At 41.5% G+C, this 26,621-nt stretch overlaps 1 protein-coding gene across 1 annotated transcript in view; it reads right to left on the reverse strand.

The window, feature by feature from the left end:
• LOC124111176 overlaps nucleotides 1–26,621 on the reverse strand; it is a 187,156-nt gene that overhangs the window by 23,439 nt on the left and 137,096 nt on the right. Inside the window, exons 101-120 of the mRNA XM_048394836.1 lie at nucleotides 25,320–25,555; nucleotides 23,342–23,472; nucleotides 21,561–21,714; nucleotides 20,971–21,192; nucleotides 20,582–20,675; nucleotides 20,118–20,238; nucleotides 18,440–18,585; nucleotides 18,033–18,166; nucleotides 16,932–17,195; nucleotides 15,352–15,630; nucleotides 13,052–13,200; nucleotides 11,830–11,971; nucleotides 11,147–11,250; nucleotides 8,446–8,649; nucleotides 7,002–7,176; nucleotides 6,056–6,327; nucleotides 4,987–5,142; nucleotides 4,412–4,637; nucleotides 3,610–3,770; nucleotides 1,361–1,681 (exon numbers count right to left, since the gene is read on the reverse strand). Of these exons, the coding sequence (XP_048250793.1) occupies nucleotides 1,361–1,681; nucleotides 3,610–3,770; nucleotides 4,412–4,637; nucleotides 4,987–5,142; nucleotides 6,056–6,327; nucleotides 7,002–7,176; nucleotides 8,446–8,649; nucleotides 11,147–11,250; nucleotides 11,830–11,971; nucleotides 13,052–13,200; nucleotides 15,352–15,630; nucleotides 16,932–17,195; nucleotides 18,033–18,166; nucleotides 18,440–18,585; nucleotides 20,118–20,238; nucleotides 20,582–20,675; nucleotides 20,971–21,192; nucleotides 21,561–21,714; nucleotides 23,342–23,472; nucleotides 25,320–25,555 (3,691 nt within the window). The remainder of the gene's footprint in view (nucleotides 1–1,360; nucleotides 1,682–3,609; nucleotides 3,771–4,411; nucleotides 4,638–4,986; nucleotides 5,143–6,055; nucleotides 6,328–7,001; nucleotides 7,177–8,445; nucleotides 8,650–11,146; nucleotides 11,251–11,829; nucleotides 11,972–13,051; nucleotides 13,201–15,351; nucleotides 15,631–16,931; nucleotides 17,196–18,032; nucleotides 18,167–18,439; nucleotides 18,586–20,117; nucleotides 20,239–20,581; nucleotides 20,676–20,970; nucleotides 21,193–21,560; nucleotides 21,715–23,341; nucleotides 23,473–25,319; nucleotides 25,556–26,621) is intronic.

Here is a 26,621-nt window from a genome sequence, read left to right on the forward strand (position 1 = left end):
ACCTGAAGTAAACATACGTCACGCATTGACCTGAAGTAAACATATATCATGCTTTGACCTGAAGTAAACATACGTCATGCATTGACCTGAAGTAAACATACGTCACACATTGACCTGAAGTAAACATACGTCACACATTGACCTGAAGTCAACATATGTCATGCTTTGACCTGAAGTAAACATACGTCACACATTGACCTGAAGTAAACATACGTCAAGCATTGACCTGAAGTAAACATATGTCACGTATTGACTTGAAGTAAACATACGTCACGCATTGACCTGAAGTAAACATACGTCACGCATTGACCTGAAGTAAACATACGTCACGCACTGACCTGAAGTAAACATACGTCACGCATGTGACAGGATTTCATGTTGCTTCACTGATGTAAGAAATGGACAAACAGTAGGAGCTTTTAGTTTATTACAAGGTGCCCAGCACATTATTAAGATGTCTCTAATTTCAACGGTTATTTGTCCTTTGCTACATTAATGAGAGGCAGACATTTTGTTTTCGTAGACCTGTGCTCAGATTGCTGTACACTACACAGCACATGGGTGCACTTAATATTCTTTCACTTGGCGTTTGAAACAATATTCTACATTTGAAACACAAACATTGTCCTTAAAACATACATTGATCTGCTTATTTTTCTAGTAGATGTAATGCAAAATATTCAAATATTAAAGCTCTTTATTTGAATTTTTTTATGTTTCGTTGTGCGAAAAAGTGGTGATTTCAATACTTAAAATTTACATGACATCAAAAGTACAGCTTGAAACGCTGTTATTGATAGCAAAATCATAACACATTACGTTGAAGTTAATGTCACTTCACAACTGTTATTACCATGGTTACGAGTGTGAAATCGTTACAACATGCATGCTAACCTTATATCATGTGGATGCCAAGTTACGTGTAAGAATGGATGTGATCTTAAATATGTATTTTTTAGAGTAAAAATATCATTTATACTTATCCTGACTCATACTTATTGCTTATCTCTCTCTCTTCCGAACAGGTAGTGGAAACTTCCTGTGCTGTTACCAAAGAACAGAGAAAACAGCTCACCCAAACGCACCCTTATTCTGCGCATGCGCACCGGAACCAGGTGACCAAGCCCAGTAACTCATCACTCTCTCTATTTCCTACTTAATGGTCGGAACACATCAGTGGAAAGAGGGGAAGGCCGGGAGGGTACTCATTTGTATGGGTCAGGATAAGTATAAATGATATTCATTTGGGGTATTTCAGTGCGGAAAGCAACCAAGATAAGCCCCATTAACGCTGATCCACAACTACAACAAATAGAATTAGGGCTCACTAGTTTGTGCCAGAATATTTTTCAAATCTTACCGGTTGAAAGTCCACCATGTCAGACAACCCAGTGGCGGATCCAATGGCAGCCTCATACCGAATGATGGCGTTATTACCTCCCTTGAAAGGGTCACCATAGCGACACAGCTTGTCTTTCTCGGGCGGCATGACGAGACCTCGGAAAGAAGCCTCGGTGCTCCACACCTGAATCTTTCCTTCCGCGTCTCTGCCAGTCTCAGGAATGTAGTTCTTGTGGTTCCACACGCCCATGTAGAGTTTGGTTTGCGGGGAAAGATGAGGGATGCCACATTGCTCCGATATTAACTCCCCATCCATGTGGACGGTCATACACCACGTCAGCTGTTAAATACAAGTGGAGGGAATTTGTAATTGTATAAAGTCTCTTTTATAATAATAATGTTAGTTGGTTGGTTGGTTGGTTGGATTTGTTGTTTAACGCTGCACTCAGCAATAATCGAGTCTAGACCAGACAATCCAGTGATTGATATTATGAGCATCGATCCACGCAATTGGGATCAATGACATGCATCAACCAAGTCAGCAAGCCTGACCACCCGATTCCGTTAGTCTCCTTTTACGACAAGCATAGTCGCCTTTTACGGCAAGCATGGGTGGCTGAAGACCTATTCTACCCCGGATCTTCACGGGCCAATATTGTTAGTTACACCATGGTGTCATCCAAATAGTGAAGGAAAGCCTAAACTTTAACAAGCATGAAAACTCATATCCATCGCCAATATGACATGTCTGGTTGTGTGCAAGGCATTTGCCCTCTGGAAACGAGAACATCCACCATTTTCAGTCTAAGTCAAAGTCGTTGCTACAGAAACACGAAAAATAATTTTTTAAAGAATCCCTTACTATCGAAAGGCGCCAGTTCACCACAAGACCTCTCTATATGCCATGGTTATCTCTCACGGTTCACGAAATGTGATGGACGGACGGACAGACAGACAGAAGGACGGACAGCACCCATTCCTATATCCCCCCTCCTCTACGTGGTGGGGATAATTACACCTGTATAACTGTATAATTACACCTGTATAACTGTATAATTACACCTGTGTAACTGTATAATTACACCTGTATAACTGTATAATTACACCTGTGTAACTGTATAATTACACCTGTATAACTATATAATTACACCTGTATAACTGTATAATTACACCTGTATAACTGTATAATTACACATGTATAACTGTGTAATTACACCTGTATAACTGTATAATTACACCTGTATAACTGTATAATTATACCTGTATAACTGTATAATTACACCTGTATAACTGTATAATTACACCTGTATAACTGTATAATTACACCTGTATAACTGTATAATTACACCTGTATAACTGTATAATTACACCTGTGAAACCGATGAGTTCTGGAACAATGCTGACAAATCAAGAATCATGATCGAGACGAATTTGAACCCAGAACAGCAGATCCTTGTACGATTAGGTGAACATCCTTTAAGCCCCTCGGTCACCCCATTAACCCCAATAAAATGACAAACAGTCCTATCAAACAGCCTTTCAGTTGTCCAACCGCTTGTCAGCTTAACACTTAGCATGTCAGGAAGCCTGCAGTGATGCAATCTTAGCTTGGTGAAACACAGGAACATGGGTATTGTGCTGACAATCCAACAATCATAATTGCAGTAAATTTGATATACCGTATTCGACGTAATAAGCGCCCATGGCAATATTTGCTGATATATTGGCTAGTTAACAGTCCCAATTAGCACTCCTTCTGATTGATTTGTTTCTAATACGCACTCGTGTGTTATATGCACCCCATATTATTGGAAATTAAATTCTTGAAAAATATATCTGTCGTGGATAATACGCACATACTTTTCTTTTGTATCATTTCAGGCTGTCAGCATAAACCACGAAATTTATGATCTTTCAGCTCTGTTTTTTTTCACCAATATTTCATTTTAATAAGAGTCCCCTATTTCTAATTCCTAGAGCGCCCTGGGCGCTTATTACGCCAAATACGGTATGAGTGAGTGAGTGAGTAAAGTTTTAGCAATATTCCAGCAATATCACGGCGGGGGACACCAGAAATGGGCTTCACACATTGTACCCATGTCGGGAATCGAAACCCGGGTCTTCGGCGTGACGAGCGAATGCTTTAACCACTAGGCTACCCGACCGCCCCCAAATACGGTATGGACAATAGGGATGCTGCTCTGCTCAATGAACTGTGGCATCTGAGCCTCATCATCAAGCTTATTATGAAGTTATGATATTGGTTACCTCGGAGTCCCTTGCTTCTGGCCTCTGTATGAAGAAGTTGACATTATAGTCATGGTAGGAGATGGATGGGTCTACACTGAGATCTCGCGTGTCCACCATTGCCTCATTCAGGAGATCAGCAAACTTGCACCATGCCACAAGTCTTCCTGGCTTATCTCCACCTTTGGGAAAAGAACATAGAATGAAACAGTCAAATCACATTATCATATCAAAGACACACTCACTGCAAGGGATACTGTTTTCCTCAACACATACTTTCTAATACATTCCATGAAATGTTACAAAATAAAATTTCAAAAATTTCAAAATAGCATCAGGCACCAGTTAAGCAGATGAGCAAGGGATATGTTTCTCTGAAAAAAATTGAACAGATTTCAAGTTATGATGTGAATGCCAAACCAACTTATTTTGTTGACGTGAAGCATTTGTACTGGTTTCTTTCACAGTTGACAGCCATTTTCATTATGAAGTCTTGTTTGTTTGTTTATTTGTTGTTTAACGCCGCACTCAGCAATATTCCAGCTATATGATGGCAGGCTATAAATAATCAAGTCTGGACCAGACAATCCCGTGATTAATATAATGAGCATTGATAAACGCCATTGGGACCGATGACATGCATCAACCAAGTCAGCGAGCCTGACCACCCAATCCCGTAAGTCGCCTCCTCCAACAAGCATAGTCACCTTTTACGGCAAGCATGGGTTGCTGAAGACCTATTCTACCCCGGATCTTCACGGGTCTGATAATGAAGTAAATCAGACTCGTGGTATCCATTATTTTGTCTCTACTACTGACTCACCTGCGAATATCTGGAGTCCGCAGGAACTCCGCGGTTCCCTTTTTATGTGAGCTACTTCAGCACCATCTGTGATGGAGTCGGTCTTCTTCAAAGCTTCCTTCTCCTCCTTCGTCAGCTTCACCACTTCATACTCTGCAGCAGGGTCGTCACCGTCAACTGACCGCTTGGACAGACTCTTGTAGAAGTCTTTGGCTTCTATGTACTTGGTACAGTTGCACTTGCAACTCTGGCGGAGAGAACCGACAATAATCAATTAATAATCCTGAAGTAACATAAAAAGACAAGAAGATGAAACAAACCATCCAGAACCCCCTCCAAACTTTAGACTCCGATTAAGAATTTATGATCAATGTAAAATGCAGTTCCTGCCATGAAACGGCAGCATGTAAACCAACCAGACAAGGAAATGATAGGCCAGAAATCCAGTGACACGATAGCGCATTTACTGAACAAAAAAGAAATGAACACTTGATTCTGTAACGTTGGCTACTCATCATTACCCCAATTGTAGGAAGTTACTTTGAGTTATTCTGTGTTTAAAAAGGACTGTTCTTTTAATGACAAGAGTGTCTTACAGTTGGAACTGGGTCGACATAGCAGCAGCCACAGTTGCTATCCTCCCACGCCGGCGTTGGGGTGTAGTCGTAGTCGAGGATGTAGTCCTCAGGCCCGTCCCAGAAAAGAACGCTGGTCACAACCTTGCCGTCACCTTTGGCCGACTTGATGGAAAACTGCAAGAAATGTCAATTTCTTTATTACCATTTCCATCATAGATATAAACAGATATATTTTTCCAGAATTTAATATCCCATAATTAACAAGCACCCTGTTCTAATAAGCGCCCACGGCGATATTTGCTAATATATTGGCTAGTAAACAATCCCAATTAGCACCCCTTCCGATTGATCAATGTTCACAAGACTTATTAATTCGCGTACAATAAGCACTTGTGTGTTATATGCACCCTTAATTATGGGATATAAAATTCTGGAAAAATATATCTGTCGTACATAAACATTTCAGGCTGTCAGCATAAACCACGAAATTTATCTTTCAACTCTGTTTTTTCACCAAAATATTATTCTAATAAGAGCCCACTGTCTCTAATTTTGAGAGGGCCCTGGGCGCTTATTACGTCGAATACGGTAATATGCATTGTAGGTTTTTATGGAAGTAAGAAGTTTATATCTATGATGGAAATGGTAATAATGGGCGCTTATTACGTCGATTACGGTAATTACTCTTGACGTTGCGGCTCGGTCCCGTCCAATCACCTCAGGGTCATTGTTTTCGTATATTGACCTTATCAAGAAAAATCCCCTTGAAGCTTATGGAGCCTTTAAACTGTCTTTTTTTTCAGTGAAATCCTGCTTCCAGATGCCACGTTCTTTCGTACCAGACGAGTCAATATTCATCATGTGACAGGTCAATTCTGATCATGTGACGAGTCAGTTTTTGAGGTCAGTGTCAGTCACATATTTAAGGGTCTAAACTGAAATGTATCGTTTTGTCACATGGTACCAATGAAACAACAAGATTCTTTCAAGAGGTAAAACAATTAGTTTTAACATGTGGTATTGGAAAAAAGGTGGCTGACAAAGAAAATGTTGCGTCAACTGAATACGAGTGGTATGAACGATGTACCTCATATATTCCTCCATTGACGAGGTCAGCATCTCTGAAATAGGAGCCGGACATCATGGCGTCCTTCTTGGTGTCTCTGGTCAGTTTAATGTCCATGGAGTCGCCACTGTCCGTGCGATGGACATAGGCAGCGCCATAGGTTAAGCTCAAACTGGTGTTACGGCTGTCGAAGTTCCGGTTCGACTCAAAGAATTTCCATCCTGCATCGTTGAATTTGATTGGTCGGACTGGACAAGCAGATATGTCAGGCACTGGATGGTGCAGGAAGGTACCTGAAAAAATGAACAAAGTACATGTATGTTCCATAGGAGCCGATTTGTTTGAATGTATAAACACTTTATGTACTTCATGAGTCTTGCTGGCATGAGTGAGTGAGTGAGTGAGTGAGTGAGTGAGTGAGTGAGTGAGTGAGTGAGTGAGTGAGTGAGTGAGTGAGTGAGTGAGTGAGTGAGTGAGTGAGTATAGTTTTACACCGCTTTGAGCAATATTCCAGGAATATCACAGCGGGGGACGCCAGAAATGGAATCAAACCCGGGTCTTCGGCGTGACGAGCGAATGCTTTAACCACTACCCGACCGCTCCTGGGCATGGGCGAGCTTAACTAAAGCAGGACAGTTGGTTTGTATATCACGGAGGTTGACAATACAAATAGTAGATGATGTACTGTATTCTTCATTTCAAAGGCACTAAATTGGGTCATTGTTTTTGGCAGAATTGTAACAGCAAGGTATGGTCGCCTATTTCGTGAATGACTGGGGTTATTGTAGCCGAAGTGTGACATTGAGACACGATTGTGATGACCTCTATGTTCATAATTTAACTCAAAATAATTTTTGAAAGAAAAGTACCACTACACTGTTAAATATCACCCACCTGGATGTAATTTATTAATGCATGATGCCATTAAAACAACATGCCTTTTTCATCGTGTTTTTTTTTCACTGACCTTTAACCTCACTAGAAGTTCCGATCCAGCTGATATCCTTGGTGAAGTTCACTCCATCCACGATTCTCCCTGGGGTGGGGACTGAGTTGTCATACAGGGCAGGTGGGGAGTCCGTTATACTCCTCAGTCGCGCGTTATTCTCGGTCATAAGTCGGACAATGTAGGGCGTGTCCCTCTGTTTGACAATACAGGACAGATACATGAACCCTAATATGATGAATACATTGTTTATCTTGCTTTTGTTACCCCTTTTATAACAAGAGCCTGAGGTGAGTGTTTATACAACTTAACCTGGTCATTTTGAACAATAATTCCTTTGTCGCATTGCGTGTCAGCTTGATTTGGTTTGTTTGTTTGTTTGTTGTTTAACGCCGCACTCAGCAATATTCCAGCTATATGACGGCGGTCTGTAAATAATCAAGTCTAGACCAGACAATCCAGTGATATATATCGTGAGCATCGATCCAAGCAATTGGGATTGATGACATGCATCAACCAAGTCAGCGAGCCTGACCACCCGATCCTGTTAGTCGCCTTTTACGACAAGCATAGTCACCTTTTACGCAAGCATGGATTGCTGAAGACCTATTCTACCCCGGATCTACACGGGTCCGTGTCAGCTTGAAGTAGGAAGGCAACTATTATTGAGGGTCTTGTTACAGGAACTGACCAAATTAAAGGAGCTGACACACCATGGAAAACAGGATAATACAGGATAAGAATCCCAAAATATAAAGAGTCTGATGTTGGCCTTCACTGCAAGACCATAGGTGTCTTGGCCAGCCATGTTTTCTGCACTGAATGTGAAAGTTAGGAGTGAGTGAGTTGAGCCTAACGCCGCTTTTAACAGTATTCCAGTTATATCACGGCGTGTCAGCTTAATGTGGGAGGAAAGCCCGAAGTGATGCAGGTCTCAGACTTTTAACACTTCGGTGAAACCCACGAGCACGGGTATGGTGCTGACAAACCTAGAAACATAATTGGGCCGAACCGGGATTCGAACCCACAATCATAGGTTTCTGGCGTGCCCAAGGGACACAACTCTGCACAGCGAATCACGGCGCCTTAGACGACTGGGCCACCCGTGCCCCCGTGAAAGTTAGGATGTTCATCAGTCTCATTATAATCAGATCTTAGTGCTTGCTACCACCATACAAAAGTCTGAAAACACCCCATTACAGTCATGTCAGAACTACCTGTTTTTTCTCTTCGAGGCTTCATGAAAAAACATTCCGACTGTCACTTTCCCCAATCTGGTGAGCAACTCTCTGATTGGTTGGATGAAAGGTCATTCTGACATGACCCTTTATGGGGTGTCCTCAGATCTTTGTTTAGGGAAAGCGCGAAAATAAGATCTCATTTTAATGACTTTAAAAAAAATATAACATATGATCTTGCATTGCAAAACTGTCATGGTCACAAACATGTACGAATCAGCACGGACCTCCATGCTGATGTCCATGAATTTGTAGGAGTGGTACTCTGCTTCTATCTCAATGCTTGGCACCACCACCTCCTCCACTGCCCCATCTTGACAGGTCGCCCGTTTCACCAGCGACACATGGTAGCATCTCAGTCCGGACTCCTCATCACTGTAGTCCTTCCAGTAGGCATGGAGACTTCGGCTGCTAGACGCATAACTGGCCACCTGCAAAGAAAGTGAGTGAGAGAGTGAGAGAGTGAGAGAGTGAGAGAGGTTTTATGCTGTTTTTAGAAATATTCCAGAAATATCATGGTGGGGACACCAGAAATGGCGGGAAGGAAGCCAGGCTTTTGGCTGGATGTGCAAATGCTCATCTTTCCGAAGCCAGGGAGTTAAATGATTAAAAATTTCGGATGGAATTATGGAGTTCTATTTTGGATGGACTAATGAGTCTATGTACAGTCCAATCAAAATCATGCAATGAAATTGACATCTGGTTCGTAAACTGCAGTGCAAATTTCGGTCGATTGCAGGATTTGTAAAGCATGAGTACCGCACCACATATTTACATTCGTCGCATTATTTACAAATAGGACCATTTACAAATTTACAAACAATCCAGTGATTGATATCATGAGCATCGATCAACACATTTGGGATATGATGACATGCATCAACCAACTAAGCAAGTCTGACCACCCGATCCCCTTAGTCGCTTCTTAGAACACGCATGGGTTGCTGAAGACCTATTCCACCCCAGATCTTCCCAGGTTAATAATTCTTTCATTAGCACCCACCCTGAACATTGGCACAGAAAGACACAGCTGCCTGCATACACCAATATTTACCAAAGGTGATGTCGACCATAGCCAGAGAATGCAACAATTCCTAACACCAAACTCGAGGGCACTGTCAATGTTATACCAGTATGGCCGACCGCCTCCGTGGTCTAATGGTAGAGCGTCCGCCCGGAGAGTTAAAAGATGGTACTTGTTGTTACCCTGTCTGGTGCTCGGCATTAAGGGGCTAAAACAAGGACTGGTCGGCTCGGAGGCAGTATACTGTGTCTGAGTGGGGTATTCATGTTAAACTGCAGCATGGTATCTCAGTGTACTAGCACCATAAATCGGCATCAGTCCGGACTAGTACAAGCAGCCACACACACAAACACACACATACACGTGCATGCACGTCGCTATAGTGCAATAATCTTGGACGCCTCTTCACCTCACCTATACCAGTATAACAACATAAATGTTTGGTCTACTTCATTGACCAAACGAACAATACAATACCTTGTCCAATATTTCTGATACCTGAGGTATTATACCTGCAGTCAAACATTTTGAGAACAATTTTATGATGCTGGTTGTTTGTTTGTTTGTTTGTTTGTTTGCATGCAGTAATATTCCAGGTAAATGACGGCGGTCTGTAAAATAATCGAGTCTGGACCAGACAATCCAGTGATTGACATCATGAGCATCGATCCACACAATTGGGATCGATGACATGTATCAACCAACCCGATCCCGACAAGCATAGACGCCTTTTACGGCAAGCATGGGTTGCTGAAGAACTATTCTACCTTGGATCTTCACGGGTTGCTGGTCAACTGTATTTGCCATGAACATATACCACACAGAACAAGTACCGTATATCGCCATCTATAAAGCGACCCCACGTATTAGACGACCCCCCTGTACAAGCCTTTAAAATCGATGCTAATTTATATACCCCGTCTATAAAGCGAATCGGAATGAAGCACGTCACCAGCGCATAGACAATCCGTACATTTGCAATAAAAACATGTTTGTCTTCCGCAGAAAAAAATACATCATTTCCCTTCAGCGAATTCAGGGAAACGAACAGATCAGAACAATTAAACTTGGTCAAGCAAATTTAAAAGTTGAGATAAAAAAACAAAAGACCGATTTTACGATTTAAATTGTATTTCCTGTTCTGATAGGCATTGTTTTATATGCAGAGATTAAGATTACCATGTGTATTTTCTCGTAAACTAAACTGTAAGTAGCAATCAGCTGTGCACAGGTGTCTCGGAATCCACCGGTGATTTGGTTAATAAATACCCAATAATATAACTTTAAAGAATTTTGATACAATAATCAAAAGAATTGAATCTGAAACTATTATTTTTTAGGAATAATTTATTCCAATATCATGTTATTTCAGCAGTATTTTACTATATATATATACCGTATATAATACACGGTAAGACACCACCTGATTTGTTCATATAACAGAGCTAATCTGTCATGGCTGGTGGGTGTTCTTTACCTTGTTTAGAGTAGGACCTGTACATAAATATATTTATTACTTGCCCGTGAAGAGATCAACCGTTTAATTAACATACAGCTGTATTACACATTGTGTAATACCAAAACGTGTGCTAATGTACTCTCGGAACAAGTTTCACGAACAAATATTGAAAGCTCTCAACATCTCTTGGTTTATTCAACATGTAGGTGTCAGCCTATTCATACTCAACAGTATAATTCAAAAAACGTTATAAATGGCAAGTAATAAATAAAATACTAAACTCACTCACGTGTAAAACCAATTTCATGAAACTCATGAATAGTTGTGCATCTGACGAGCTTTCGCTCGTCAGATACCACAACTATTCACTCGTTTCATAAAATTGGTAATTTGGTATTACATGGGAGCTCGTTTAGTATTCTATATATAACACTCTCACGCTCACCAGATCATAGTAGGGCCCCGTTCTGATCTTGCCTTGTGTTGGTGGTGTAATGTCCACCCTGAATCTCTGGTACGTCATGTTGCACTCTCCAGCCTTGTCAGCACCTAGAGTGAGTGAGTGAGTGAGTTCAGTTATACCACAGCGTATAAGGTTACTGTAGGGGAAAAGAGCAAAATCTCTGCAGGAGGATTACTACTTTGATAAAACCTACAAGCACAATCTCATTAAAATCAGGTCTTAGTTCTCGCTACCGCTAAACAAAGGTCTAAGGACATACCAGAATGACCTTTCACTTGACCAATCAGAGTGTCGCTTACCAGATCATGAAAGTGACAGTTGGAATGTGATTTCTGATCATGCAACCTCGACAGATTTAACACGGGGTATTCCGAACGACAGTTACAGGCTTTATGACTGAATCCATACAATCTTCCCATGTATTAGCCATTCCAGAATGTTCATTTGCTCCATTGACCACCCGATCCCTTTAGTCGCCTCTTACGACAAGCATGGGTTGCTGGAGACCAGTTCTAACCCATATTTTCACGGTAGCGCATTTTAGTCAAAGTAGCCTGCTTCAAATATTTATTATTAACAGAAGCAAGTTTGATAAAACTGCAGTTTTGAAGGGTAGGTTTCATGAAACAAATATAAAAAAGTATTCAAAAATAAGCGAGACTTACCAATGACCCATGCATAATATTCGCCATTCTGGGCCAGAGTCAAATTGTCGAATTTCTTGTAGGTATCTGTGCCAACGTTTTGGATGTCGATTACATTGAACAGAGATGACAATGTTTCATCAGTCAGAGATCCACGCTCCGTCTGCATCAAAACACAAATGTAGATTATTCAAAATGTTCTGTTTGAAAAAGAAAGAATTAATATGGAAGTTGAAGAACCGTCAGCGATGTATCAGCTTCATCACATTGGCCTGAAAGTAATCAAATCCTGACCAGGCAAACCAGTGGTTGATAGCATGAGCAGAGCTCCAAGCAGAAACAACCAATTCACATTAGTTGCTTCTTACCACTAGCATTGGGAACTGGGGAACTATTCATCCCTTGATTATCCACAGAGCGCCAGACAGGGTAACAACAAGTACCATCTTTTGGTATGACGGATCTCCAGGCATTCTTTGGTATTGTTATTGTTATTGTATTGTTATTATTGGTATTGTGCAGAGTTTAAAAGTATCATGTGTATTTGTCTCTGAACCTAAGCAGGGAGTAACAATCAGCTGTACACATGTTTTCCCCCAGATCTACTGGTGATTAAGGTTAAAAATACTCAATACAACTTAAGGATAATAAAAATAATAGTCTTGGTTCTCAGGCACCGCCTGCATAATCATAAAGTTCGCCACAATTTCCGTTTTTATTTACATTTGAAAAAAAACAACAACCCCAAATCCTTAAATATTCCAAGTAGCAGTAATATAACAGTAGTCAAATACTGTATTCCAGTATTTTACTCATCAAGGAATACATTTATGTAGGGAGGCCTTGTCCCAGGTTGTCTACAATTGTTTAATGATTACACAACTGTTTATTGGTTACATACTAGTTTAAAAAAGAAGAAAAAAAAGACACCGCCCGCTCACACTAAATTTTAAAAAAACATTGCCTGAGAACCAATTCTTTATGTCTTTAAGTCTAAAATAATTTTACGGTAACTTTACCTTGAGATAATCCATGCTGGGCCCCGTTCCACAAAGAGATCTTAGCGCTAAGATGATCGTAACTCCCATACTTTAATATAGGCTAACAACACTCATAGCGCTAAGATCGCTTTGTGGAACGGGCCCCTGGACAATATAACTAACGAGTAGTGTTAATTGGGATAAAACTGTGACTTCTTATAACATATATAATTTCACGAAATAAAAGTGACATCACCACTCACAAATTGTCCACACTTGTATTCCAAGGCGTCTGTATTGTTGGACAGAGCCACATAGTACATCATCATTCCGATCTTGGATTCAAACCCGTCCCATGGCACCTCCAGCACAGTGTTGGTGTTAATGAAGTCTTTCATCTCTATAGTCCCAGCTGGAGAAAAACAAGTAAATGGATGTCAGTTATACCAATACTCTCACAGTCGGGCACCTATGTCTCCCATGGGTTAGTGAGTGAGTTGGTTCAGTATCTGAACCAGTTATGTCAAGGGGTGTCAGCTTAATGGCGACTGTCATGGGTGGTTTGAATGTTTGTTTGTTGTTTAACGCCGCACTCAGCAATATTCCAGCTATATGACGGCGGTCTGTAAATAATCGAGTCTGGACCAGACAATCCAGTGATTAATATCATGAGCATCGATCCACACAGCTGGGATCGATGACATGCATCAACCAAATCAGCGAGCCTGACCACCCGATCCCGTTAGTCGCCTTTTACGACAAGCAGAGTCACCTTTTACGGCAAGCATGGGTTGCTGAAGACCTATTCTACCCCGGAATCTTCACGGGTCGGTTTGAATGTAGTAAAACTAACAGACATTGGAACGGTGCTGAAACGCCATGAGTCATAATGGGTGTTAATATTGGATTCAAATCCAGGACTAGCAGTTTCGGAAACGGTAAAGGGATGTAACCACGTAGCGAGTTAAGGCATTCAATCCAGTGAATCAATCTCATTAAAATCAGATCTAAGTTCTTGCTGCCTCTAAACAAGGATCCTAGGACATCCAATTACGGGTTATGTCAGAACGACCTTTTGCAAACTTTGACCGACCACTGAAACGACCAACAAGAAGTCGACATCAGCCAATTAGAAAGCACCTTTCTCAAGCTTTACGGCACTCGTTTCAAACTGGCGATTTTCATTTCAGACTACACTTGAAAAATATGTTGATACAGTTCTGGGTTAAAATTTTGAAAACTGAACAAACGAACATTCTGGAATGTCTAATATATGGTTGCGATTGTATGGCAGTGCTTCCCATGTCCTGTGCAACGCCTCCTCTGTTCAAATGTTTATCCCTTGGAAGCAAGAGATAGACGATAATTTTGACGGAATCAGTCGTACGGGCTGTTACTGTCGTTCAGAATACCCCGTGTTAACAATTTCGAGGTTGCATGATCAGAAAACACATTCTGAGTGTCACTTTCATGTTCTGGTAGGCGACGCTTTGATTGGTAGGATGAAAGGTCGTTCTGACCTGACCCGTAATGGGATGTCCTCAGATCTTTGTTTAGCGATAGCATGAACTAAGATCTGATTTTAATGAGATTGTCCAGTGAATGAATGTTGTTGAAGGTCATAATGAGCAATATTCAAAGCATGCCACATCTCACCACTATTCAAGCTATATCGTGGCATGTATACAATGAAAGAGGGATCGAACCAACCAGTGACTGACAGCATGAGCAACGATCACTGTCATCAGGTCACGATGGCACACAAGCAACCTTTTGTCAAGCCTTACCACCTAATGCTTTTTAGTAGGCTCACATAGTTCGGACCTATTCTTCCCAGAATCTTAACCATGAAGGTTCAGATAAGGTTGCGAAAATGATATGATAACAGATGTCACATTCTACAGCCTCTTATTTCACGTCAAACTTAGTATTAATTTACCTGTAACTAGGGGTGGTGGAGTAGCTGAGTGTATGCTTGTCACACCGAAGGCCCGGTGTAAGGTGCCAAAATCTACCCTCCTTCAGAGTATACCCGGGTAGATTCGTTTCCCACATAGATAAATTTACTTAAGTTGGTTGGGTAGCTTGGTGGTTAAACCGTTTGCTTGACACGCCGAAGGGTTCAATTCCCGACATGGGTACAATGTGTGAAGCCCATTTCTGGTGTCCCCTGCCGTGATATTGCTGGAATATTGCGTGAAGCGGCGTAAAACCATACACACTCACACTCACAAATGTTCCCATTTCTTTATAAGTAAGGTATCTTTGTTGAAATTCAGCATGGTATCTCAGTGGAATGACTTGAAATAAACCTACTTGACTGCCTGTCAATTCTGATGAAGATATATTTGTGAGATTTAGCTAGAAGGTATAATTGCGTTTGGTCTCAGGGGCAGTCGGGTAGCCTAGTGGTTAAAGCATTCGCTCGTCATGCCGAAGACCCGGGTTCAAATCCCGACATGGGTACAATGTGTGAAGCCCATTTCTGGTGTCCCCCGCCGTGATATTGCTGGAATATTGCGTGAAGCGGCGTAAAAATCCAACTCATTCACTCTCACTTTACCTGTAACTCCTCCATCAAAACCAACAGAGAAGCCATTGGAGGTGACCTCTGCCTTTGACCCCGAACTACTGTGTGCTCTGACAGTGAAGTAATAGAAGGCAGTCACTGGAGTCAGGTCAAGGTCAAAGAAAGTTGCGGTCTTGTTGAGGCCAACGTTAGTAAAGGGCACGATGTTGTCACGTGTTTTGGGAAAGCGGCGGTCAGTCCCTACTGCAACCTCGTAGTAAACCACTTCCTGACTTGACGACTTTCTGGCATTGTCCCGAGGAACGACATTCTCTGAAATATGAAAAAAAACAATAAGCCCAACACAATTATACAAAGGGTATTGTTTTGTGTTCTTTGCATAGTAGACACAAATTATTTGGCGCTCACATGCACTATACATATGACAATACTCAAATTTACCACAGCCTTATGAAAAAAACATATTTTAAAATTTAACCATTTCCAATGAGCAACATTCATCGCCGTAAGGGAATAACGACTCAATGAAACAGGTCTCCCTTTTGACCATCCGACACTCATTTGAAATCATACAACATACATTGGTTGTCAAGGACTTTTTCAGCCGCCTCGGGGTGAGCTAGCCAATGAGACCTGAATGATACCTTTGATAAAGTCTTTGAAAGGCATTTAGGAGTGAGGTGATGTGTGGTGAAATTGGGTTTAACGTCGCGTCCAAGATTATTGCACTTATATAGCGACGTGCATGCACGTGTGTGTCTGTGGCTACTTGTACTAGTCCTGACTGATGCCGATTTATAGTGCTAGCTCACTGAGATACCATGCCGCAGTTTAACATGAATACCCCACTCAGACACAGTATACTGACTCTGAGCCGACCAGTCCTTGTTTTAGCCCCTTAATGTCGAGCGCCAGACAGGGTAACAACAAGTACCATCTTTTAACGTCTTTTGGTATGACGCGGCCGGGGATCGAACCCCGGACCTTCCGCTCTCCGGGCGGACGCTCTACCACAAGACCACGGAGGCGGCCATTTAGGAGTGATACACATAAGGAAGTGAATCTTTGGATGTCAACTTCTTTATTATCTGGAACACAACGCTTCGAAGTATATACTTATATACTTACATATATAGATTGCTAATCACCTATCAGCGCCAATTATTTAAGTATATACTCCGAAACATATTTCTCATAATAAAGAAGTTGACATCCATTTGTCAATTGCTAATCACCTATCAGTACCAATTATCGGTTGGCTTCCCTTGTTAATGTTAACTATCTTTTTACTTTTGTTGTTCTTACAGGTACATAAATATGTTCTCTGCCTCATAGCATTCATTCACCTGATGAAGGAGTAAGTATATACTCCGAAACATAGTGTTCCTCATAATAAAGAAATTGACATTCCAAAATTCTCTTCCTTTGATGTAAGTCATGTGAAGATGCTATTATCCCAAAGACTAACCAGAACAGGAATAGACACACTCACTAGTCTCAAAATCTAGTTTTTTTGTACAATCCACTACTGTCTATCCCTCCGAAGGAATTTTAAATATCGATCCAAATTTGTGAAACTGGTGGCATATCCAGTCATGATAACCCCTTCATACCTGCAATGATGGCACCGACAGCAGTGTCGCTGCCAAAGTTGTTCCAGTTGGCGCTGATCTTTGTCTTGGTTCTGAAGAACTCGAGGTCGAAGCCGACAACATCGCCATCGTTGACCTGCCCGGGGAGGAGAGGGTCCTCCTCGATGGTGATACCATTGGACCTGAGCATGTAGGTGTAGTTGAGGGCATTGGTCACTCTCAGAAGCTGGTAGTACCGCTCTTTATTCTTCATCTCCAGCTCATCATTGGTGCCGTAGGTGCGACCTAAGAAAGTTTGGTTGGTCAGATAGACATTTGGACTCCCAAAACCAAGGCGTATCTTTTCCATTTAACATATTCGGTTTAAGCAGAAAAACAAGTTGCTGCAAGTCATACCTCATACTTTTGCCAATTCGTTAAAACCCAGAGGAATGGAGTTGACACATCGAGGACCATGATTCGGTGAGGTGGAAGGGGATTTAATGTTGTGTTCAAGATTATTGCACTTCTATAGCGACGTGCATGCATGCGTGTGTGTGCCTGCGTGCGTGCGTGCGTGCGTGCGTGCGTGTCTGTGTGTTTTTGTGTTTGTGCTTGTGTGTGTCTGCTTGTACTTGTCTGGACTGATGCCAATTTATAGTGATAGCCCATGAGATATCATGATACAGTATACTGACTCCGAGCTGACCAGTCCTTATCTTAGCCCTCTAATGCCGAGCACCAGACAGTCTAACAACGAATGCCATCTTTTAACATCTTTTTTGTTGTTGTATGATGTGGCCAGGGATCGAACCCCAGACAGCCTGCTCTCTGGGCGGACGCTCTATCCACTAGACCATGGGGGCGGTCTCCATGATTCAGAGTGAACTGGCATGAAACAGACTAATTCTACCATAGCTAATATCTCTGTAGAACCTTGGACATCTTGATTATTGAAAAACAAATAACTTGCATTACAAATATTAATGTAGTGAAACTAGAGAAACACTTCTGTCTGCTGAAAACGTCTATTGCATAACTAAAGGGAGATAACTACAGAGACTATGTCCATTGCTTCGAAAACTCAGACAATTTTACTAGGACAGCCACCATCTGGATTAACGGAGTCTCATGCCAACTTACCTTCCGTGTCCACAAACGCCTGGACGATATGTCCATCTGCCCGCTGTATCGCCCACTCGTACTTCCTCACTGGACATGGGTCACCCGAAACATCCCACTGGGCACTCATACTGGACAGACTAGCTTGGAAGTCACTGTCATGTAAAACAATCGTACGTGATTCCCTGGCATTTAATTGGCTAACCAAGCAATGGATTTGGTGTTTATGTTTCCATAAACTGACGAAAACATAGGCCCACTAAATGACCACCATTTCCTGATTCACTGGTTATAGAATGGCTGAGGCTCGTGCTGTCGTTATTCAGCTGAACAATAGCCCTGATTTCATATTGTTGTCTACAGTTCCTTACAAAGTTAAGTGTTCTGCTAGACGTATGACATATGATTATCATCCATGTTGTACTTACAGATCCCCGTCGCTGGTGCCGCCGTCCAAGACGCCCAAGTGAGTGATGGGATCCTGTCCCTGACTGAGGTAAGACACGTATATACCATTGGAAGTGGACACTGTGCTGAGACCAGCGCCGTTGGTGGCTTTCACAGTCACAAATATCTGTAGTATAAACAGAAGATGTTAAAAACATCAGTAGTCACCGGGGTGGTCGGGTAGCGAAGTGGGAAAAGTGTTGGTTTGTCACGGCAAAGATGGGGTTTGATTCCCCACATCGGTATATTGTGTGAAACCTATTTCTGGTGTCCCCCTCCATGATATTGCTGGAACATTTGCTAAAAGTGTATTAATACTTACTCACTCACTCATTTACACGCCATAGAAACATTTTGAAATAAGGCCATATACCCTTGTCGTGAGTGAGTGAGCGAGTTGAGCATATAAATGACAGGGGGCACCAGAAATGGGCTTCACACATCGTACCTATATTGTGAATTGAAATATAGTAGTGACCCTTGCACAAATGCAATCAAATCTAACTTGTGAAACTCCTGACCCATTTTCTTGAGGCAAGGGAGTTAACTGACTTTAAAAGTCCAGTTTCCACCCTTGCCGAACTAGGCTGGAATTACTGGGCTCGATCGTAGCCCCACCAGTGGATATTATGAGTTATGTCCCTTCTATGCCTCTCCCTATTGACCAATCAGATTCCACCTCTCGCATCACTTGCATTTGCTTCAAACAAAACGGTGGCTCCCAGTCGAGACGATCTGATCGATAATCAAGATATATATTGTGATAACACGTGTCTTACATCGCGAAGTGCATCAAATCACGTGAGCACCTTGATTAAAAACATAAAAAGATTTAGAAAATATCTGTTGACAACGAGTTGGCAGTGTAAATGCTTTGCAAATCCTGCAATCGACCGAAGTCTCCATGACAGTTTACGAACCGGATTTCGATTTCGTTGTGCGATTTTGATTGGACTATGTATAGACTCGTTAGTCCAGCCAAAATATAACTCCATAATACCAGCCCAGTTCGGCAAGGGTGGAAACTGGACTTTTACAGTCTGTTAACTCTCTTGCCTTGGGAAGATGCTCCTGACCAGGCAGCTCAACATTAGACAGAAAATCATCACTTTTCAGTTCAATCTCATTAAAATCAGACCTTAGTTTTCGCTACCGCTGAAACAAAGATCTGAAGACATCCCATTCGAGGTCACTTCAGAACGACCTTTCATCTGACCAATCAGAGCGTCGCTTACTAGATTATGAACGTGACAGTCGGAATGTGATTTCTAATTATGCAACCTTGAAAACTTTAACATGGGGTATTCCAAATGATAGTTACGGGTTTAACAACTGAATCCTTACAATCTAGACCATCTATTAGCATTCCAGAATGTTTTTGTTTGTTCAGGTTTCAAATTTGTAATCGAGAATATCAAAATATGTTTCGAAGTGTAGTCGCCAATTTGAAATAAGTGCCGTAAAGCACGAGAAAGCTGCCTTCTAATTGGTTATTCCATTGGTCGGTAAACGTGACCTGTAATGGGATGTCCTCAGATCTTTGTTTAGCGAGAAGCGAGAACTAAGATCTGATTTTAATGAGATTGTTTTCAGTTAAGATGGTGTTGTGAGAAAAATCAGACTTGTTAAAAACTACAGTTGGCTTAACATTGTGCTTACCTGTCTTTGTCCTTTCAGTGCCAGTCCCGTGACTGACATGTACTTTTTTGTCATGTCAGCAACTTCAAAGAACGGCCTGAGTTGGCCTCCGCCAGGTGTGTTACCAACAGCAATCTCATACCTGAACATACAGTACAGTAAACATGCACACAGACACACTTCAATAATCAAGACATTGGAACAAAATTAACTAAAAATCATTTCTAGTTTATTGGATGGCAAAATGAATTCACTTTACAGAGTTGTCTCCCATGGCTAGAGTTGTCTCCCTTGGTAACCATGACTGGCTAGTTATAGAGCAATTCATACTGATCATGTATTACATCACGAAAACAATGCTTGTAAGTGGTAAACCTGGTCCTATTTGGACTTTTCTACTTCACAAGCTACAATTGAATACAATTGTATACACAATTGAAAGCGGAAAGAAGACACTTTTAACATCCAATTCCTGACAAGGTTACCTGACGATCCCTGTCTCCTCATCTGTGAAGCCCGCCCAGGCAACAAGTACCGTTGACAGAGACTCTTGACAGGTGGCATCAATTCTCATGCACTCTGTAAAAAACCCAAAAGGTTAAGTATAGGTCAGACCACAGACCCAATGTTTAATCATTAAAGTTGTCACTTAAATCCCAGGGTGCGTAGTGAAACATTTTTTTCACAAAAGCAAATGACAGGGAAAAAGGTTTGGTGTACATTATTAACATGTCTATATAGTTTTCCTGTATTCATCAAATAAATAATAGTGACATCGCTGTACTGGTTTTCTCAAGTTTTAAAATGCTGGTATCGGTGAGAGTTTTCTGGCTTGGACACAATATACGTTAATATACCAACGTTCCTGACGTACCTTCCCCTGAGTCACAACTGTAGGGGTTCATTCTCTCCGTCATGATAGCGTCAGTGACGTTGATGACGTAGGCTGACCCCAGCTCTACTACTGTCCCCTGTGTTGGATGTGTGTTGTCGACGTTGATGCCGTTAGAGATGGCGGACACGGTCATCCCGACAATGTTAGTGGCCGTCACCTTGGCGTAGTACGTCTGACCATGGGTCGCCTTTTGTGATAGACCTTGAAGCAATGCAAAAATAATTAGAACTTGTGACAAAATTGTTTCAAGTCTTATTGGTTTAGTGAGTTTCAATTTTCGTCACGTTTAACATCATTCCAGACTTATTAGGTGTTTGTTTGTTGTTTAAAGCCGCACTCAGCAATATTCCAGCTATATGACGGCGGTGTGTAAATAATCGAGTCTGGACTAGACAATCCAGGTGATTGACATCATGAGCATTGATCCACGCAACTGGGATACCATGACATGTATCTACCACTTGAGTGAGCCTGATCACCCGATCTCGTAGTCGCCTTTTACGTCAAGTATGCCAAGAGAATGAAGTCTGAAGTGTTTGGAATGAAACAAAGATGCTATTCCTATCTACCGTATGTGAGATACTTGTTCACGTGGCCAGCCAGCTTGACGGGTGCGAGGACGTCTTCCAGACCTTCGTGGGATCCCACGGTGAAGGTGAAGTCTCGCACCTTGCTCTGTGTGTCGTAGAAGCCTTCCCACGTGCACTCCAGAGCAGATAGCGGCTGTAAGCAATAGATACATTCATGAAGACATGTGCCATGTGTTATCAACAGGAGAGATCTCACACACGCACGCACATTAAAATATATATATATCATGCTTGAATGAAAACATTCAAATCATTAAAAAACAAGAAGAAAAAGTGAGCATGGCTCTCTAATACCCCCGATCCACCTAGTGTGTCAGTAGTTTCAAATTAAATAGCTAGGATAGGGTAAGGGTTTGAAAAATTCATTAAAAAAATGGAAATGAATAAAAAAATTAATTCTTTTGACTGCACCCCTCCATATGACACAGATTATATGTACTAAGTTTGAGATAAATCCACAGAATAGTTAAAGAGAAATTGCACGAACAAAGTCTTTGGACGGACGTTAGGGTTTGAAAAATTCATAAAGAAAATGGAAAATTAATAAAAACAATTTCTTCTTTTGACTGCACCCCTCCATATGACACAGATTATATGTACTAAGTTTGAGATGAATCCACTGAATAGTTTAAGAGAAATCGTGCGGACAAAGTTTTCGGATGGACGGACAGCTGACCTTGGTATAAACATGGATATCTGAATTTTGTACAAAGATGTTACAAGGGTGTAACTGTGTTATTTCAGTTGCCTTTGTACCATGGCTTAGGTAGTAATGTATTCATTATCAGATCCCCACCTTACAACCCAACACCCCAAGTCACATCATTATGTTTGTTGTTTAACGCCGCACTCAGCAATATTCCAGCTATATGATGGCGGTCTGTAAATAATCGAGTCTGGACCAGACAATCCAGTGATTAACATCATGAGCATCGATCCCCACAACTGGGATATGATGACATGCATCAACCAAGTCAGCGAGCCTGACCACCCGATCCCGTTAGTTGCCTCTTACAACGAGCACAGCCGCCTCTTACTGCAAGCATGGGTTTCAGCTGCTAAAGACCTATTCCACCCCCGATCTCCACGGGTAAATCATTATTTTATCGAAGTACCTTCACAAAACTACAATCTACACGTGTGTTGTCTAGTTTCTTTAATTGATGAAATACACCAAATGAATAATTGTATCAATCTGAAATATAAAGTTAATCAACACTCATCAATAGTTATTGAGAGATTCCTTAAATGGTGTTTTTTAAATATAAATAAAATATAGAAAATAAAATGCCTCCTGCCTCACATATAATTTTCTTCTAAAATGTGAGGCTGGAGGCATTTTTTAATAATAGATGAAAATCTAATAATTTATTCTGGCCTTATTTTAATATACCAGGACTTGTCTGATAATCGCTTTGTTTCTTACTTAGAACAACACATGAGGACATTCAACATTAACATTATGTGCAAAACCCTGAGTGAGTGAGTATGGTTTTACGCCGGTTTTAGAAATATTCCAGCAATATCACGGCGGGGGACACCAGAAATGGGCTTCAAACATTGTACCCATGTCAGGAATCAAGCCCGGGTCTTTGGCGTGACGAGCGAACGCTTTAACCACTAGGCTACCCGACCGCCCCGCAAAACCCTGAAGCAAGATAACATTAGTATTCATGAGAATCTATTTTGATCAAAGTAATGAGTCAAATAAACAAGAATGAAAGATGGCATGAGGAACAGAAATATCAATTGAGGCACACCTGTATGAAACCAGGACACTTCAGCACGCCCTCTGTTGGTGGAGTGGTATCAATCACCAACGAAGGGGAGACAACACTGGATGTTAGCCCGAGCTCATTCTCAGCAATCAGAGTCACAATGTTGGATTTGCCTGGGTGAAACAGAATGGAAGGATTTGATTGTTTTGTCACCAAGAAATAATATTAATCATACAGATTGCTGTTCTGTATACTGGAAAACGTGAAATTAATGAGTCTCCTAAAGAATGCGACCGCTGGCCCCTAGCCAAAAATGCGACACCCCCTCCTCTCAAGCATCAGTGGATTTATATCTAAACAAAATGTCCTCTGTCGGGTGAGGAGAATCCTCACCTTAATCCAACCTTACATTAATCCAATCACACACCAAATAGCGCCGCTTATTAGCGCTGAGTAGAGTACTTCAGCTAAAACAATACGTGGGCACTGGCTCGTGTTCGGTGGCGTCTGTCTGAACTTGCAGGTGTGATCAGTGATGACATGAGTGAGTAGAACGCTTGTCTTGACCCCAGCAGTGACAATTCACAGGATGTAATTAGTGTTTGAATGACTTGTAACAAGTGCTGCTCAATAAACAGTGATGTGGAATACATAGTTGTTTGTTTTCAGCGTATGTCTAAGTTGTTTTTTCTGCTATCCAAAATGTCTTATTGTTGATATAAATGTGATGTTTAATAATGCGAGCAAAGACCACTCGCATTTTTCGCATTTAATTCATGCTCGCGTTAATATCAAGATTTATAGTATATTAAACCAGTCAAGCGTAGCAATCATCAATCAAACTATGGTCGGACTCCTTGTCCACATGACCAAAGTGGTGAACCCAGTCAGCAAGGTGATAAGGTAAGTATGTCATCCATGGGAGGATTCCACACCCTGCTACACAAGCATCATATAACATGCTTTTATCGAAAAAAAACAACACCTGCACATTTCATCAATAAATTTACATGAGACCAATCGTGAGTGAGTGAGTGAGCGAGTATGGTTTTACGCCGCTTTTAGCAATATTCCAGCAATATCACGGCGGGGGACACCAGAAATGGGCTTCACACATTGTACCCATGTCGGGAATCGAACCCGGGTCTTCGGCATGACGAGCGAATGCTTTAGCCACTAGGCTACCCGACCGCCCCTGAGACCAATCGCAATTGGTAAATCTCACAAATATATCTTTATCAGAATCGTCAGGCAGTCAAGCAGGTTTATTTCAAGTCATTCCACTGAGATACCATGCTGAATTTCAACAATGATACCTTACTCAGACACATAAAACTGACTCCGGGCGGACCGGTCCTTGTTTTATCCCCTTATTGCCAACCACCAGGCAGGGTAACAACAAGTACCATCTTTTAGCTTTTTTGGTTTGATGCACCTAGGAATCCAACCCCCGACCTTCTGCTCTCTGGGCAGACGCTCTATCCACCAGGCCATGGAGGCGGTCCAACCATGCAGGATTTGGTGTATGCCCCTAACAAAGGCACTATTAACAACATTTTCACCTAAAGTCTGGAAGGTAATTTAAGGTACCGACCTTTACTACAATATCTGAAAAACTATTGGACCTACTCCAGTCAAAGTTGGTATGAGTCATACATAAGTGGATATTACATTTAAAGACAATCGGTGCATGAATAAAAAATCTGTCTATTTAGCTATCACTATATTTCATCAACAACCAGACCTGTTCGTCACGGGTGGAACGAGCATTCATTGAAACAGCCATCTGCATAATGCTACCCCTGCGTCACAGGGCCATTGAAACAGTTGAACCAATCAACTCAACTCGAAAGGGTGCACGGGAATCATGCACGTTGAGATGCCAAACGCTAACACCGTATTCGTAAATGTCGGTACCTTAAATTACCTTCCAGACTATAGACTGGGCTCCATGCCATGGACCCGAGTTCCTCTCAAGCACTAAGATTCTAGGTACACAACTGAACTGTCTAGAGCTTACCTTCAGCATTGGGGCTGACACCCGTGGGCAGAGCCCCGTCCCCTGAGGGTCGGAGGTCCACCTCCGTCCGGGCCTGCACATCTTGACCATGGGGGTAGGTCCCCACAGAGAAGAACATCTTCTTGACCGGACTCTCGCTGTCTGCCACTCTCCACGAGGTTGCCATGGAGTCCACCTCCGTCTGGTACAGCAGGGTGCTTGGCATCAGCAGGGACTTGTTACTCTCGGACCCAAAACTTTGTTAAGAAAAATCAGTTTTAACACAAATATATGTTTTACTGTTTCATTTTTCCCTAGCTAACGAAACTATGTTTTAAATTGAAAATATGATATTCATTATTTAAAGAATGGAATAAAGTTACTTTGCAACAAAGTCTCCTTCTTGGTTTGTCTGACAAGTACGTAGGTCCTTAAATGTTTTCTGTCGATGGTCTTTTAGTGAGTGTGAGTGAGAGTGTGATAAAGTTTGTCCTTGAAATTTCAACCGAGGTATCCTGGTGGCAAAGGGGTGCAACTCTGCTTATAGACCTCCGGTGACGTCATCCTATTGTTCTCTGGTTGGGTTAAATCTCATAAACAGAGACGTTGTAATATCCCCGGGATTTTATAGGATATTCAAGTCATATTTGCTATATAATGTGTTATAATATCCCAGGAATTTTATATAATGTCCTGGGTATTTTATTAATATAACTTCCGTTCAGATTGTAACATGTAATGAAATGTAAAATCAAAAGACAAATGTTTTCTTTATATTCCCGAGGATTGAACTCCCATCCTTCATATCTGTAGCCCAGTGAGTGTACCACAAGGCTACAGAGGTGTTGATAAGCCTCACTGCTTTTTAGAATGACCTTTTCAAGATCCGTACGCCAGCAACAGATATTTTACGCCCGTTTCCTAAGGTTCATGGGAAGTATGTTCGAAACATAAAATGTTGATAAATGTTGTTTTAAGGTTCAAAATCGGTTTATAAGTAAGATAAAACACTTTCCCTCGGGTTGTTATGATATTTAAAACCCTTTCCTCGGAAAATCCCTCGGGATGCGGGTTTAAATATCATAACAACCTGAGGGAAAGTGTTTTATCCTATACATAGCAACTGCCACCTGGCCAACCGTGGACCTGATCTATCAGCCCTACTACTGTTCATCCTGTTTTTGACCCTTTAAAGATTGACAGATGAATTTTTTCGGCAATTGGTAAGCATCCTATTTTTATCAACAGTTTCATTTAATCCACTCATCTGTATTATTTTGGATAATTAACTTTCTGTTACGACAAATCGGAGTGGAATACTTG

Source organism: Haliotis rufescens, unplaced genomic scaffold (genome assembly GCF_023055435.1).
Source record: "Haliotis rufescens isolate VD_foot unplaced genomic scaffold, xgHalRufe1.0.p SCAF_13, whole genome shotgun sequence".
Lineage (NCBI taxonomy): Eukaryota > Metazoa > Mollusca > Gastropoda > Lepetellida > Haliotidae > Haliotis > Haliotis rufescens.